Below are 16,551 nucleotides of genomic sequence, written 5' to 3' on the forward strand. Positions count from 1 at the left end.
GACTACACCACTTCTTCTGTTGCAATTGTGCATTATGTAGTTGCTGTACAGAACACTCAGGTAACTGAAACATTTCTGTTTTAGAACATTTCAGGGAAAGGGTATACACTGCCTTTCTACATGAGGCTTTTATTGTGTGCTCGTGCTCCCTCACTCACAGTAGTTTGTGGGTCCTTTACACAACCTCATCATCCTCCAGGCTCTCTCCCATGCTTTGTACCCATTTTAGTGTTTTTTTCTTAATGAGGGAAGTGTGGTATATCTTTGAATGGCAACACAAAACTTCCTGTATTTGCACAATTTTGCTGTATGACAGCACCACCTGGTGGTTGTGTAATGGAGCAGAGAAAGAAAAACCTCGGGGAAAAAAAACTTCCATGAAGGAGCTGATATTAATCCCACAAGGAATCCAGAAGCAGAAGCCTCGGTAATAGTACAGGTTAAAAGCCTCAGGTAGAAAAGCCCACAAATACATTATCAAACCATTACAACAAACCGAGCTATGCAGACCAATAAACTGACTCCCCCGCACCCACCCCCTGTGCACTTGTCATCAGTTGCTGGTCTCAGGCTCTCACTGGCTTACAAGCAATCATTTAATGGGTGAGTCCAGTTCGACAAACAAGCTCAGGGCATTTATGAGTACTTTATGGCCAAGGATTGCCATCCAAAGCACAGAGAACTGGACATCAATGGCACTGAGTTTACTGTGATTTGTTAGCAAGTCTGTGTTCTCAGGCTCACAGTTTCAATTAGGCTCCACAGTGTGCTGGGCTAGGGTTCCAGCCAACCATACCATGTCCTTCACCTGTCCAGAATGTTACATTCTGCCACTACATGTTCCTTTTTTAGCTGACACTTAACCTGCCATGGCTATTGAGCATACTCAGTCCTCAATGGGCTGGGGAGAGGGGGGGGGGTTGCCCCCTTACATTAAGTTTAAAAAGTTTTTTTGTACTTCTGAGAATCTCACTGTTCCCCTGAGCCTGCTAATCCCTGCTAAGGTTGACTCCACCCAGCTCACCTACCCAAGTCTCAGTAATACACAATAAATCTGTTATTGTATTTTAAATCTCTGCATTGCTGCTTGGCTTTATTTTGTTTTTATATATAGATAGATAGATAGATAGATAGATAGATAGATAGATAGTTGTTTTACACTTTTATATTTTTATAATGTATCATATGCTGTATTTTATGGTTTTAATTGTTGTGAACCGTCCAGCGAGCTTCGGATACCGGGTGGTATAGAAATGTAATAAATAAATAAATAATGAATCAAGACCACGCATCAGGAGGATCCGTGCCTCTGCTCCATGTTTTTGTGCCGTGGCAGCACCGACTAGCGCTGGATCCAGGATTTTTGTGCTTCAGCCCATGGAGGCAGATGTGCTCTGTGATTGGATGGTGGTTTGGGGCATAGGCTATGTAAAAGTCATATGAAATCAAGAGGATCCATTTTGATTTCATGGATCTGGCTTTTACTTTCTTCCTGTTTTTGCTCGGTGGCGGTACCAGCAAGTGCCAGAGCTGTGATTTTTGTGATTCAGTCTGTGGAGGCAGATGTGCTCTGTGATTTGATTGTGGTTTGAGGGTGTCACCTTTTAAAATCATATGAAATCATGAGGATCCATTTTTTATTTCTTTGATCCAACTTTTAACCAGTCCCAGAAAGTCAGCTTGTTTCTTAAAATAAATCAGTGAGACCAGTCTGCTTTTTAAAGTCTGAAGAGAAATCTTTAATACAGGAATGTTATAAGCTTCCCCAAAACGTGTTCATATACATTATACAAAAAGGGTAAACACAGGTTCAGTTCAACAATAAAGCACTGGATATGCCTGAGTGTAAAAGGGGAGCATCCCCACACCCCCTCCAGCTATAGAACAAAGGGAATCTCTACACCTCAAGTTTATTACACATTCATGGTTGTGCGCAAGGAAGCCTCACTGAATTTAGTCTCATTTGTGTGCAAGGAACCCCTCACTGAATTGTGCAGCTCCATTACAGGATGTCGTCGTTGTCCAGTCATTATTCCACTATTTCCTCCCACCTATCCCGTGTTTTCCTCAAATGGAAAAAATTGGGCATTTTTCCAGATATGCGCAAATGGAGCGCCATGTCCTCCCCGCGTATTTCTCCCCTAGTGGGAAAGAAGCGCTGAGTGTGGTTGTTGGTGGCGTGGTCCTGATGTCGAAGGTGGTGAAGAAGGTCTGATGGGCGTTCAGCCTTCCCGCTCCTGCACCATTTCGGCTCCGTGCCATTTTCAGCCTGCCTGTTCAAAGCAGGGCGGCAGAGGGGCAGAGCAGCAGAGGGGCTGGGCAGCAGGGACTGGCTAAAAGCATGGGTCATGGGCGGGGCCCGGGGAGATTGGGGGGGGGGGCTGTCAGCATGTCAGTCCCCATGCACTAGTAATGGGAAAGGGGCAGGAACCAAGGAGCAAGTATTGCTGAACCTGGAGTGTGTGTGTAATGCCTCTTTGGGGGTTGGACTCGATGGCCTTGTAGGCCCCTTCCAACCCTACTATTCTATGATTCTTCACGGAAACAAAATGCTATGGGAATGGCAATCTACAGAGAAGGAAGTGCGTGTAAAGGGAATCAGTTGTGATCCTGCATTTAAAACGGAAGTGGAAAGCCCCGTTTTAAATGCAGGATTTTAGGCTGGTGTAGAAATCCCCACTATTTATTTCCCTTTGCCCATCCTACTCCCCCAAATCAGGATCCACTATTCACATTGGGACTTGCATAGAAGGTTTCTCATTTGGAATTTGTTAAACAAGTGAATTGGGCCTCTTTGCATATGGATCTTGCCTAGAATGTCACAGCAGCCTCCCTAAGAAGCAACAATGAATCAGGATGACTTTGGTGGGCTTCTTTGGCTTTTTGGAATCTTAATAGTTTGTGGAGGTCTGAGTGAGAGGGTGGCCAAGGGAAACAGAAACCAGAATTGAGGGTGACAATGGTGGTAGCTGTTGCCCCTGGGACACCCATTTAGAGCTCTACCATTGTGTGTTTAGAAGGGATGATGGTATCAATGTCATTAATGGGTTACTGCCTCTTTAAGCAAACAACAGAGGAAAGAGGGACCTTGCAAGAGGGAGGGGAAAGGCCACTTCCCTTTTGGTTAGTTTTGGTGAGTGACCGGAAGCCTGTGTGAGCAGAGCTGCCAAAGGGCCAATACACTGTTTGTTATTTCATTATTAATCAACCTTGTCTGGAGAGTAACGGCAGGAAGATTTCCGAGGTACATCTGCCTGCCATAGTGAAGGGTGGAGAGACCGCTGCACATAGAAACAGGGGAGGGGATGGAGGTGTTTTGATTAAGGAATGGAGCAGGCCCCCACCCTCACCTCTTCCATGCTTATCTCAGGAATGAAAGCTGATTGAAGTACCGGGGAGGGGTGACGGGAACCCTGTCCAATTTGTTAGGTCCCCACAAGCACACCACCTCCATGCACTTCACATGATTATCCAGTTACATGTTTTATTAGGTGTTTTATTAATGTTAAGAACATAAGAAGAGCCCTGCTGGATCAGACCAAGGGTCCATCTAGTCCAGCATTCTGTTCACAAAGCGGCCAACCAGCTGACGACTAGGAACCCACGAGCAGGACACAAGTCCCTCCCACCTATGTTCCCCAGCCACTGGTGTTTTATAAGGGGAGGGGATTTTAATGTACATTGACATTGGCTCAGGGGCAGGAGGTAGACTCCCGACTGACACAAGAGCCAGCCAATCTGTCCTGATCTCTCTCCTGATCTCTCCTTAAATAGAATGCAAAGGGTGGGTGGGTGGTGTCCTGTCTGAGGTCAGGCCTGCGAAGGAGGCTGAACGTGTGTCAGAACTGCAGTGGGTTTCTGCTCATCTGTCCCCACGCTTTGATCACCTTAAGGAGAGAGTGTCAGGTGGGCGTTTTCTGACACCCAAAAGAAGGGGAGCAGGGTCTCCCCAGAGAATGGGGCTGCTGGGTACGCAAAAATCAGGGCTGCTGTATCTGCATCGTGAAAGGCCACCCGTCCCCCATCATAGTTCAGACTCACTCGGATCCTCTTGAGCTCCCCCCTCACTGACAGAGGACAAAGGTGGTTGGAGGTTCTGTACTTATCGTTCCACTTCCCCATATCCCAGATCCCTTCCTCAGGACCACAGGTGATGTCACCCTTCCTTCTCACAGACTTTCTGGCAACCCCCAGAGACCATTCTCCCTCACTTCCCACAACAACTTCCCAGAAATGTCTGCCTGCTGTGAATCTCTCACATCCCAACACAAACTCCCATTTGTCAAATCTCTCAGGGTTGTTGGGCAGATTTTGATGTCTTTTCCCAACACTTGCACTTTTACCATCCTCAGATAGGGTGAGTTCGGGATTCGCTGTATCTGGATCCAGGGATATGTTTGCTGTTGAGAGTGGGCGGCAATGAGGAGAGAAAAGATAAGTTGCATCAACCAGGAGACCACGTTACATCCTCAGCCTAAAGACACATTATAGGAATCCCCTTTCCCCTAAAAAAGTGAGGTGGGACTTCCCAACCTTTGATGGCTTTAAAGGAGAACTAAACAAATTGAGAGATTAGGTCTAACAAGAGCTATGAAAGCTAAGTATCTCGCTAGCTGGAAGTTCCTGTATACATCTCAGTAGATTGACAAGCAACCAACTCCACAAGCGTTGTTAGCCCAGAAACGTCCCATCAGCCAACAGGCACCCACATCCTTATGACAATGATTAGTTTGTAATTGTTGTGAACCACCCAGAGAGCTTCAATATCGAAAGTAATAAATAAATAAATAGTTGACTAAGAGAAAAGGAGGTACCCCTGTCTGGTCACCAGGAGGAGATCCTTATCTATCTCAGACAACCGGGTCAGTGTCTACTGCCATGATGCCTTGTGTGTGGGCTTCCCAGAGGCATCTGGGAATGAGGAAATGGCCTCAGTGGTTGACATGATTGCTCTTGAGCATCCTCTCCCACTGAGTGGAACTAGTGAGCTCCCTAGTTTTCCAGGGAGCAATGGGCAATGACATTAGAGGGAAGTTGACTAGAGAGAAGTTGGTGGAAAACTCAAAGGAGTCCAATTTAAACACAGGCTAGGGCTAAAGCCAATCCTGTGGCATTGAGGGTGGCAAAGAAATTGTACTTCCCCTCCACCACTGCGTCTGCACAGAGTTGCCCAACGAAACTTTTTCAGATGGTCAAAGGTCTATTATGTTCTGAGATGGACCACTCAATAGCCTGTTGAGTTCATTTGCACAACACTTTGCTGATAAAACCTGTATCTGTGCCTAGTTGGATACCATGGTTGAGACAAGTCTGGTGGATGTAATGTTGGCCCCTGATTGTCCAGTTACAATGGATACTTTTCAATTCATACAGCCCAAGAATGTGGACAGGATCCTTGGAGGGGTGAGCCCTACCACTGGTGTACTGAACCTTTGCCCTTCCTGGCTTCTAAGAGCAGCTGGGAGGAGGGGAAGAACTGCCTGAGTGGGTAAGGGTAGTGGTGAATGCTTCTTTACAGCAAGGTGTGATTCCATCTTCCCTAAAAGAGGTGGTGGTAAGGCCTCTATTTAAAAAAAAAACCCAAACTCCTGTAATCCCATTGTATTGGATAATTTCCAGCTGGTCTCCAATATTCCATTCTTGAGCAAGGTGCTGGAGCATGGTAGATTATCTAGATCCATTTCAATCTGGCTTTAGGCCTGGTTATGGGACAGAGACTGCTTTGGTGGATGATCTACACCAGAAACTCAACAGGGGGAGTGTGTCCCTGTTGGTTCTGCTGGACCTCTCTGCATCTTTCCATACCACCAGTCATCATATCCTTCATTTAAAACATTTTTAGTTCCTATGACTCTTAGCCACCTTGAGTGCCATTTTCTTGGTGGAAAGGTGGGGTACAAATCAAATCAATCAATCAGGTTGGCCACTAATGGAAATGTAATGCTGAACTTGATGGACCCTTTGCCTGATCCAGATGGATAGTTCTTATGTCAAAGGAATAAGTGTGTGTGTGTGTGTGTGTGTGTGTGTGAGCATGTATAACTATATGGAGGTAGGCCTACAGCTGTTCCTTTCTCCTTCCCCACTACTCATAGTTATAATTATCTTGTTTATAGTTCCAGAGCCCTCAGGCTGCAAATGGTGAAATCCAATGACATACAAGCAGATAACTTTCTGACAAGGCCTAAATCCCTACTGTTAAATCTGGTGCTCTCTCACATCCTAATATTTACCTTTCTTGAGCTGAAGTCCAGATACCAGAGTGCCTGGGAAGAAAGGGGGAATGGAGACTAAGCATTACCCCATTTTGTTTATAACAAATCTTGGAACATTGCCCACCCAGCCCAAATCATTTGATGTCATTTTTTGTCCATTTCCCCCTTATTTCAACTAAAGTGAGGGCTTTTCTACATGAGGCTTTTTAGCCCATACCTTTACTGAAGCTTCGCCTTCTAGATTCTTTGTGGGTTTAAAATTGGCCCTTTTACTCATGGTTTTTTTCCAGAGGTTTTCTTTCTCTGCCTTTCTATATATTCCATTACACAACCCCTAGGTAATGCTATGGTATAGCGGAATTGCACAATTACATGAGGCTTCTGTAATGCCATTGAGGAAAAATAGCAGACTTTCCTCATTAGGGAAAAAAACTGCATTAATGGTTGCAAATCACAGGAGGGGCCCTGGAGGAAGACAATGTGGTGTAAAGGACCCGCAAATTACTGTGAGCAAGCAATCATGAGCACAGAATAAAAGCCTCCTGTAGAAAGGCTCTGAATTCTGATACGAATCTGGGAGAGGGAGAGGTCAGGAAATCTTCCCCGCAACTCTAATTTGTTTCCAACTATACAAATTTGTCTTAACAAACTTGAATTTTCTTAGTGTTCTAGATCCTTTCCCACTGACATCTGGACCAATTCCATATGCAGTACAAGATCCTCGCAGGCATTCTTCCTTACCTTTGAACTGTTTCATGAAACCCTCCAAAAAGGGATTTATGTCACAGAAGTCCCAGATCCTCCATTTCAGCTCTGGAAGAAAAAGGATGGTATTCTCAAATCTATTCTTCTCACACCTGGAGGAGAGAAACAAATGTTGACCAAACCTCTGTCAAATCTAGAATTCCCCAAAGAAAGGAAGAGGGAAAGAAGGAAGTGGCAGAAAGCCAAGAGACACCATCAGCTGAAGAAAGGCAGAGGGGGATGGAGGTGCTTGGCAGAGAAGACTCTCCCTGTGGCTCTGAAATCCCCCAAGCCAGGCCTCTGAAAGCCCAACTACGTGCCATGAGGAGTGTGTGGCTGCTGCGAAGCAGTGTTGCACGTAGGCCTGGACCTTGGGGCAGATGCATTGGGCCCTGCAGCCCTGGGGGTCCCCAAATGACCACTCAGAGAGCAGCAGTTGATCAGGACAGCAGCAAATTTGTCACCACCTGGGCTGGCAATCTCCATATTGTTCTTGTAGCCATGATGGTGCTATGATTTAAGTGAGTTTGCACATGCTCAGAGTATTCCTTCTTTTGTCTAATAGCGATCCTCAACCAGTGGTACATATACCATCGGTGGGACACAGAGGTAGTCTACGTGGGATGTGGTTTTCATAGCAATTACTAAGAATTTGCTCTCCCTCAGTCCCCTTGTCCACCTGCAAGTAAGTTGTGCTCTCTCCTGCTGGCCATACCTACCACAGATTTTCCATCTGTGACCTTTTAGCATGCTAGTAGCGCTCTTTGACACTCAAGAGATTTTCCTAATCCCCTGGTTCCCCTGCCCATTAGTGAGTGTCATCTAAACAAGCCTTTCCTAGCTAACCAGTCACAGTTTTATTGGCACAATTAATAATAATAATAATTATTATTATTATTATTTCCCCATTTTATTGTTCATTGCTCATAAATTTTATTGGATGTAGAGTGGTATATAAATCTTGTAAATATAACTAAGATCCAGAGCCTCCTTGGTGCTCTAGTTATGGAATTCTCCACCCATAACTTGAGACATTCGATATTCACTGTCAAGTGGCAGGCAAAAAACTTTGAAAGAACTTTAGAATAAAGTTGAATTAGCTGTCTAGCTGGGGTGCTGTTGTTGTTGTTTCACTCTCTTATTTTTATGCTGCATGTGATGTTTTATTGCCCGTTTTGTTTCAAAATTTGAATGATATAGTAAACTGGTCAGAGAGCGTTACTACATAAGGGTATATAAGGTTTGTTTGTTTTTTTACAAATAAACAGATCTCTGATAAGGACAGATAAGAACAGCACCAAATAATCATGACATGTGGATTATGAAAATATTTTAAAAGTACAACAGAGTAAAATCTCTTTTTAAATTATCCAGTATAAAATGATACATTTTGGAAAAGGACTCTAGCATTTTATAATGGAATATTAAGGAGAGGAGGGGCACTGTATTCATTTTCTGCATATAGCGAAATGAGCAGGATCCACTTACCTCTGCAAGATTTTTCTTATATCCTAGAGGGAAAGGAGAGAAATAAAAGGGAACTCAGTGCTTGCCACTCTGTGTAGGAAATCATTCATAATAAATTCCATAGGCAAAGTAGAACCATTTCAGTGCAATGCAGAGCAGTCTAGGCTGAGAACAACATTGTCTGGTTTCTCCATAAAACATAGAGCATTTCTACACTAGGCTAAAATCCCACAACTTTACCAGGGCTTTCTGCTTTCATTTTAAATGCAGGATCACAACGGGGTCCCTTCACACATGCTTCCTTTCCCCACTCCCCCCGCCCTTATCTGTGTGTGCTATATGTTTTATTATACAGCCACTAGATGGCACTGTGGTCTAGCTCCTCTTATTGTGCAATATCCTCTTTTCAGGAGGAAACTCAACTCACTGTAATTTGATAGCTCATTATCTCAGATCTTTTAAAAAATGGGATAAAGGTCATTTAGCACAGGAGATGCCCTGGAGACTGATGAAGTCATGTGAAGGAACCACAAACTTCTATGAGTAAATGTGAGTAACCAGGATAAAAACCCCATGTGGAGAAGCCCTTAGTGAATGAAAGATCGCAATTCCAGACTAAATGGCTAGTGTGGAAGCAAACCTCTAGTTCAGAATAGCCCATGCTAAGGTGAATACATTGTCCTATTTTCATCTCAGATGTTCCTGGTCATAACAAACACAGTTATCAGCACCCTGAACTGGGCTTCTTTACTCTTTGTGTAAGTGAAGAAAGCACATTGAAGGTTCAGAACCAGCATTCCCATGAAGAGAAGGTTGATTGGTTTTACCGACTTACCTGCAGGAGTTCACTCGCTGGCTGCTGACACCTCTTCTCCAACTCCCAGATGATACTTTCAAGAGAGGAGAGTTCCCTAGAGAGTTTGGCCTGGTGCTCCTCCCCTTTCCTTGCAATCTCCTTCTCCACCTCTTCCATCTGGGCCAACAGTAGCTTCTCTTGTTCTTCCAGAAACTGGTGTAGTTGTCGAAACTCAGCTGCTGTCTTTTTTCTCTCTGCTTCCATTTGCTTCTGCAATAAGCAGTTAAAGAAGTCAGGAACAATTATTTTTAGCAGTGTCAAGAGGTAGGTTATGAGAATGAAGGACACTTCTGGACTTTTCAGAACGATTCTATCAACATCAGTCAGGGAAAGATCTTTCAAAAGGCTTACCAAGGCCCACACATAGTATCCACGCTTAGAAATGCCCTTTCATGAGCATTTTATGGGAGATCAGGCCATTCCAAATAAAATAAATTCTGAGAGGCAAGGCTGCCTTGTGACCTTACTCTTCTGCATTTAAATCCAGTTTTTCCATATATTTGTGCTTGTACCTGTTCTGCTACCTGAATTTGCTTTCTTTCCTCTTCCCTCCCTCCTCCTTTTTCCTTTTGTGACTTGTCTATTAGATTGTGAGCCTGTGGGCAGGGAGTGTTTCATTGTTTTAATCTCTGTACAGCACTTAGAAAATGTTAGGCAATAATAATAATAATGATGATGATGATGGTGTCAACATCAACAGGGATTCTTACAAGCAGGTTTTGGGTTTCCTTTTCTGTGTCTTCTTTATATCCCAGAATTTTCTCTCTCTCCTTCTTCAGATTCTCAATGGAGCTACAGATCTGACCCTGGAGAGAAAACAGAAGCCCCAGTTTGACTCCTTTGTAGAGGTTTAGGAAATATAAATATAGTATTACTACTGCATTCGAAAGCAAGACAAACAAGTTTAAAAATATCTTTCTCTCAGCATTCCAGGGGCATACTGGTGGTTTCCCCAATTCAAGATGGGACTTAGAAGCATTGTTTACAGTGACCTAGTTCACATGTAATGACAAGCTATGGTTTGCAAAACCAAGGTTGTCATGTGCAAGCGTGAGAGAGTGGATGGCTGCCTCCTGCATGCCTGCTACATCCACTTTTAAACAGCAAGCTACGATTGGCTCATTTGCAGGTTTTTAGCCTGCCATCCAAACCCGGACACTTTGGGTTGTTGTGGGTTAAACAACCCAAGGCTAACCTACAATTTGTGATTCACACATGAAACAGCTGGAAGAGGTTATCCAGAGTTTTGGGGTTCAGTAGCATCTCTCTCATAACACTAGAACCCAGGGTCATCCCATGAAGCTGATTGGTGAGAGATTCAGGACAGATATAAGGAAGGGCTTCTTCACATAACGCAGAGTTAAACTATGGAATTCGCTACCACAAGATATAGTGATGGCTACCAATTTGGATGGCTTTAAAAGTGGGTTAGACAAATTCTTGGAGAAGAAGGCTACTGTTGCTGTATAATATGTCCAGTATCAGAGGCAGTATGCCTATGTACACCAGTTGCTGGGGAACATGGGTGGGAGGGTGCTGTTGTGCTCATGTCCTGCCTGTGGGTTTCCCATGGGCAGCGGGTTGGCCACTGTGTGAACTGATTGCTGGACTAGATGGACCCTTGGCCTGATCCAGCAGGGCTCTTCTCATGTTCTTATGCTGGTGACACCCAATTCTATCTCTCCTTTCCATCTACATCCAAGGAAGCTGTTTTAGTTCTAAATTGGTGCTTGGTGTTAGTAATGGACTGGATGAGGTAAACAACTTGGAGTTTAATCCAGATGAGTCAGAAGTGCTTTTGGTCAGTTGAAAGGCAGATTAGGGAATAGGGATTCAACCTGTGCTGGATGGGGTTGCCCTCCCCTTGAAGACCCAGGTTTGCAGCTTGGGTGTACTCTTGGAATCAGCCCTGAATCTCAATGTCCAGGTTTTGGCAGTGGCAAGGAAAGAGTTTGCACAGCTGAGGCTGGTGCGCCAACTGTGCTCATCTCCAGTGGTGCCTGGTGGCCACTGTGGCTGGTGGGGTGACCAGATGTAAAGTCAAGTGGCCACCAGAGGCAGAGCCAAGAGGTTACCATTTGCTACACAGCCTCCTCCCTTGCAAGGTCTAAGTCCACTTATGGCACCATTTTATACATGCCTCATCAGAGCTCAATGGGGGTTACTCCCAGGTAAGTAGGCACAGGATTGTAGCATGAAGCACCTTTAAACCAACACAAATGGGCAAAAAGCCAAATTTTAACCCAAGATACATGGGTGTTTGTGCAGAGCCAAACTGAAATGATTTTTAAAACACACATATGTATTTCTGCGAGGCAAGCCAGAGAAGAAAAGTTGATGGGTTTGTGCAAACAAAGCCAGGCTGAAATGAAAGTTTTTAAATGTGCAAGCTTTATAGAGTAATACTACGCAAGTCTACTTGGAAGTAAGTCCCACTGAGTTCAATGAAGCTTGCTCTGAGGTAATTGAGTCTAGGATTGCAGCCTTACACCACAATCCTATGCCTCTTTACTCAGAAGTAAGCCCCATGGTGTTCAATGATGCTTACTCCCAGGTAAGTGTGTATAGGATTGCATCCTTAATTAATTTTAAGCCATGTCAGCCACAGAGGAGGATTTTTTTTGTAATGGAAGAACGGTTAATTTGGGCCTACACCACAGAATTAGTTTTAATTTAAAAATATTAATTTGTGGTTAGAATTTTTTTAACACTATGAGTCACCTCATGCAGAAAGAGTAAGTAAACAAGTAAACAGCAGGCAGCAGCTGAATTGCTTTTTGTGTTTCCTTAAACATATACAGGGTCCTGAGCTTTGATGATTTACATATATTATTTTCAATGCAAAATTCAGTTGGAAAGGGAGAGGGCAGACAGCCAAGAGGTCTGCAAAGCTGGATCACAGAGCATGTGCTGTTATAATGTTGTGTTAAAGATATTCTAAAGCCATTTCTGAAGTTAGCGGGGGATCCCAGATCATGTTATTTTTTCCCAAGCTGTTTTGGCCTTTCCCTTCCCAAGGCCTTTTGTACTGGTGGGAGTCGTAGTCCAGAACATGTAGCAACACTTTTTAAAAACCTGCTTTTGTTGTCAGCGGTGGTATTTCTTTTCGTTTTAAAAAAATCTGTTTGTGGTTGCTTGTGGGGTACATGGATTTTTGATGCATTCAGAACTTGTGGCCATGCTTTCTCCCCAGTAATCCAGTCTTTCTGGCTTGAAAACATTTCTGTGCGGTATGCATTGCTTCTTGCTGTTGTTCTGAGATATGGAGAAGGGGACGCCCATATAAAGGGATGCGTGTTTGGATGTTCAGAAACGGCTGGCGGTGTGCATTGCTTCTTGCTGTTGTTCTGAGATATGGAGAAGGGGACGCCCATATAAAGGGATGCGTGTTTGGATGTTCAGAAACGGCTGGCGGTGTGCATTGCTTCTTGCTGTCGTTCTGAGATATGGAGAAGGGGACGCCCATATAAAGGGATGCGTGTTTGGATGTTCAGAAACGGCTGGCGGTGTGCACTGCTTCTTGCTGTTGTTCTGAGATATGGAGAAGGGGACGCCCATATAAAGGGATGTGTGTTTGGATGTTCAGAAACGGCTGGCGGTGTGCACTGCTTCTTGCTGTCGTTCTGAGATATGGAGAAGGGGACGCCCATATAAAGGGATGTGTGTTTGGATGTTCAGAAACGGCTGGCGGTGTGCATTGCTTCTTGCTGTCGTTCTGAGATATGGAGAAGGGGACGCCCATATAAAGGGATGTGTGTTTGGATGTTCAGAAACGGCTGGCGGTGTGCATTGCTTCTTGCTGTCGTTCTGAGATATGGAGAAGGGGACGCCCATATAAAGGGATGTGTGCTTGGATGTTCAGAAACGGCTGGCGGTGTGCACTGCTTCTTGCTGTCGTTCTGAGATATGGAGAAGGGGACGCCCATATAAAGGGATGTGTGCTTGGATGTTCAGAAACGGCTGGCGGTGTGCACTGCTTCTTGCTGTCGTTCTGAGATATGGAGAAGGGGACGCCCATATAAAGGGATGTGTGCTTGGATGTTCAGAAACGGCTGGCGGTGTGCACTGCTTCTTGCTGTCGTTCTGAGATATGGAGAAGGGGACGCCCATATAAAGGGATGTGTGTTTGGATGTTCAGAAACGGCTGGCGGTGTGCACTGCTTCTTGCTGTCGTTCTGAGATATGGAGAAGGGGACGCCCATATAAAGGGATGTGTGTTTGGATGTTCAGAAACGGCTGGTGGTGTGCACTGCTTCTTGCTGTCGTTCTGAGATATGGAGAAGGGGACGCTCATATAAAGGGATGAGTGTTTGGATGTTCAGAAACGGCTGGCCATGCTTGCCAACATTTTGGATGTTTTTGTGTGTGGCTCAGAGGATATTATTATTGTTGTTGCTGTCATCCTCATCATATCTCTGTATCATAAGAGCTGTGCTAGATGAGACCAAGGGCGCACCTAGTCCAGGATTCTGTTCACACAGTGGCCAATCAGGTGTTGACGGGAAACCCACAATGGAGGCATGAGCACAACAGCACCCTCCTGCCCATGTTCCCCAGCAACCTGTGTACATAGGCTTACTGCCTCTGGAACCGACCTCAGAGTGCGGGCTCTGTGGTCGGTTCCCGAAACCCAAATAATCCTATGGCCGTTCAGCCACTGTCTGGCTGCTATACGATTACACCCTTATTAGTTTTCTTATTGGCTTGTTTTCCAAGATAATTTTATTTCATGAGTTTCAATGTTTGAAATATAACTCCCCCACCCACCCACCCAGGATTTTACCGTTAGCTATCTTGAGCACCAATTCTAACTGTAAAGCCTTATATAAATTTAATAAATAAAATAGGTTACTACATCTAGTTGTGGTCTCGATGTGACAGTCCTTGAGATGGTGAAGGAACATTTCACCCACCAACTGTGTCAAAGCCCTACTTCAGGTCCACTCTGTCTGGTGAGCTGTCACTCCAGCTCTGGAGCCTGAGCCCTTCCCCTGACACGGGGCTCAAGGCGGGAAGCCTTAGCAGAGGCCCTTCCTTCAAGGAAGTCTCTCAGCAATCCTGCTTCAGAGCGGGAGTCGGTTCAGTTTGCCTATCAGCCCTACGACCCTCAGCAGTCGCTCTCCTCTCCTCTCAAGTTTCCGCAGTCCCTGAAATGCGGAGCCCTCCTGACCTTGTACTCCTGGGCAGCCTCCTGCACGGGAACCACGCGGTGGGCTCGGTGCTCCTTGGCCCTGTCGCACACCACGCAGATGGGGGCTTCGTCGTCCCTGCAGAAGAGCTTCAGCGGCTCCTGGTGCCGCTCGCAGACTCTCCGCCCCGCTCCCTCCGGCTTCGGCTGCAAGCTCAGCTCCTTGGCGATCTCCACGAAGTTGGCCAGCTGCCGGTTGGGCTTCAGGCTCCTCTTCTGAACTCTCGCCCGGCACTGGGGACAGGCGGCGTTTCTGGGCAAATTGCCCAAGTACTCCTCAATGCAAAGTTGACAAAAGTTGTGCCCACAGTCTAGCGTCACTGGATCCGTGAAGAAGTCCAGGCAAATGGAACAAATCGCTTCATCCTGAAGCCTCTTCCTCGGGCTCCTGGCAGCCATGGCCCAAATCAAGCACCAGGATGATGCAAACAGGGAGAGTTTCGTCTTCCCTCCCTGTTCCTCTTTCCCACACGGGCGGCGCTTGGTTGCAGGCAGGACTGAGGGTTCCTCTTCCTAGAAGTGCAACTGCCTGGAGACAGAGGAGGAGGGAGGTGGGGGCTATTGCCTTCCCCAGAGCAGCTTCCCTTACCAGCGTCTTGAGTTCAAAACATAACAAGAAAGCTGCCCGATTCCGAGTCTGACCGTTGGACCATCCAGCTCAGCACTGAGGACGGTCATGTGTCCTGTGACAGCCCCTCGAACAGTGCTCTCCGTCAGACGACCATCCTGTATTTGAAGGGCTGTTGGGTTCAGGTCTGATTCAGAGATAATGAATGCTAAGAAGGGAGAGCAGCAGGGGCCTTGAATTTGCCCCTCAACAGTTGCTTAACAAACTGAGCGGGGACACAGGTCGCCTGGTCTCACCCTTCCCCACTGTGGTGACATGTATTGTATTGCTATTTGTAGCAACTCTTTCTAAATTTGCATCTATAGCTATAAAATGTATGCCAATGTGTGTCCTGTTTTGTCCTCTTTTGGGGTGATGCATTTCTTCTTTTTGGAAAATGTATAACTAGGCTATCAGTATTATATATGCCAAAGGGGAGCAGTTCTCCAGGGTTTCATACTGGGGTGTTTTCCGGCCCTGCCTTGAGATGGCAGGGATTGAACCTGGGACCTTTTGCATGCAAAGAATCTACTCTACGCCCCGGGCCACTTCCATAGGAGGGGAACATGGACTCTGAAGGGAGATGGGGGAAACTGGAAGGATCTTCCTATTCTATGGGGTACTGATTGTCAGCACAAACCAGAACTCCGTACAACTGCCTTGTTCTAATCTTAAGTATGTGTATTCTAGCAATGGATATTCCAGTGAAAAATATGCACTTTGCACCCTTGTGTGCTTGTAGGAGACAATGCCCTGTGGCCCACAGAGATTGGGGCCAACACCAATCAGGCTACAAGTGCATCACAAGCAAGAGAAGAAATAAAGTGCATGCAGAGCTGGTCATTTCAGAGGACCAAAAAACAGGGCAAGCCATGCCATGAGGCAAGGAGCATAAGACAGTTGTTTGTGGTACATTGTTATTGATCAAGCATGTATACTACCATTTATAATCCGTGGAATGCATTTGTCCATTTTAAAGATGGAGAACTCTGAGGAATGCCAGTGCTGGAATTGTCCAAGGGAGATACTGAATCCACAACAATGAAGTCTATTATCTTAGTCCCATGGAACAGATTCAAGACTGAGAGAAGCTACTTGCGCAAGACCAGATAATGCTACAGGCAGAAAACCCTTAAGCGTACAAGGCTTGGAATGAACGATGCTGTTGTTGTTGCTGTTCAGTCGTTCAGTCGTGTCCGACTCTTCGTGACCCCATGGACCATAGCACGCCAGGCCTTCCTGTCCTGCGCTCTCTCCCGGAGCGTGCTCAAGTCCATATTCATTGCATCCGTGATGCTATCTAGCCATCTCATCCTCTGCCGTCCCCTTCTCCTTTTGCCCTCAGTCTTTCCCAGCATCAGGGTCTTTTCCAGGGAGTTTTCTCTTCGCATTAGGTGGCCAAAATATTGGAGCTTCAGCTTCATTATCTGTCCTTCCAATGTACACGAGAACAAACCCTTGTACTCCAGAGTTG

The 16,551-nt window shown here is 45.6% G+C and overlaps 1 protein-coding gene across 1 annotated transcript; it reads right to left on the bottom strand.

Annotated features, from left to right (window-relative positions):
• Positions 1 to 1,720: 1,720 nt before the first annotated feature.
• Positions 1,721 to 15,990, bottom strand: LOC146355678 (zinc finger protein RFP-like). Its single transcript, XM_084831008.1, has 7 exons — positions 14,453 to 15,990; positions 9,993 to 10,088; positions 9,262 to 9,492; positions 8,448 to 8,470; positions 6,957 to 7,072; positions 6,234 to 6,266; positions 1,721 to 4,400 (listed from the first exon to the last, which is right to left on the bottom strand). The coding sequence occupies exons 1-7, from the start codon at positions 14,867 to 14,869 to the stop codon at positions 3,889 to 3,891; spliced, it is 1,428 nt and encodes a 475-aa protein (XP_084687134.1). The 5' UTR covers positions 14,870 to 15,990; the 3' UTR covers positions 1,721 to 3,888.
• Between the last annotated feature and the right edge of the window lie 561 nt (positions 15,991 to 16,551).

The sequence above is a fragment of the Heloderma suspectum genome, chromosome 2, assembly GCF_057233095.1.
Source record: "Heloderma suspectum isolate Gila_16-S chromosome 2, 16-S_ref, whole genome shotgun sequence".
In the NCBI taxonomy this organism is placed as follows: Eukaryota; Metazoa; Chordata; class Lepidosauria; order Squamata; family Helodermatidae; genus Heloderma; species Heloderma suspectum.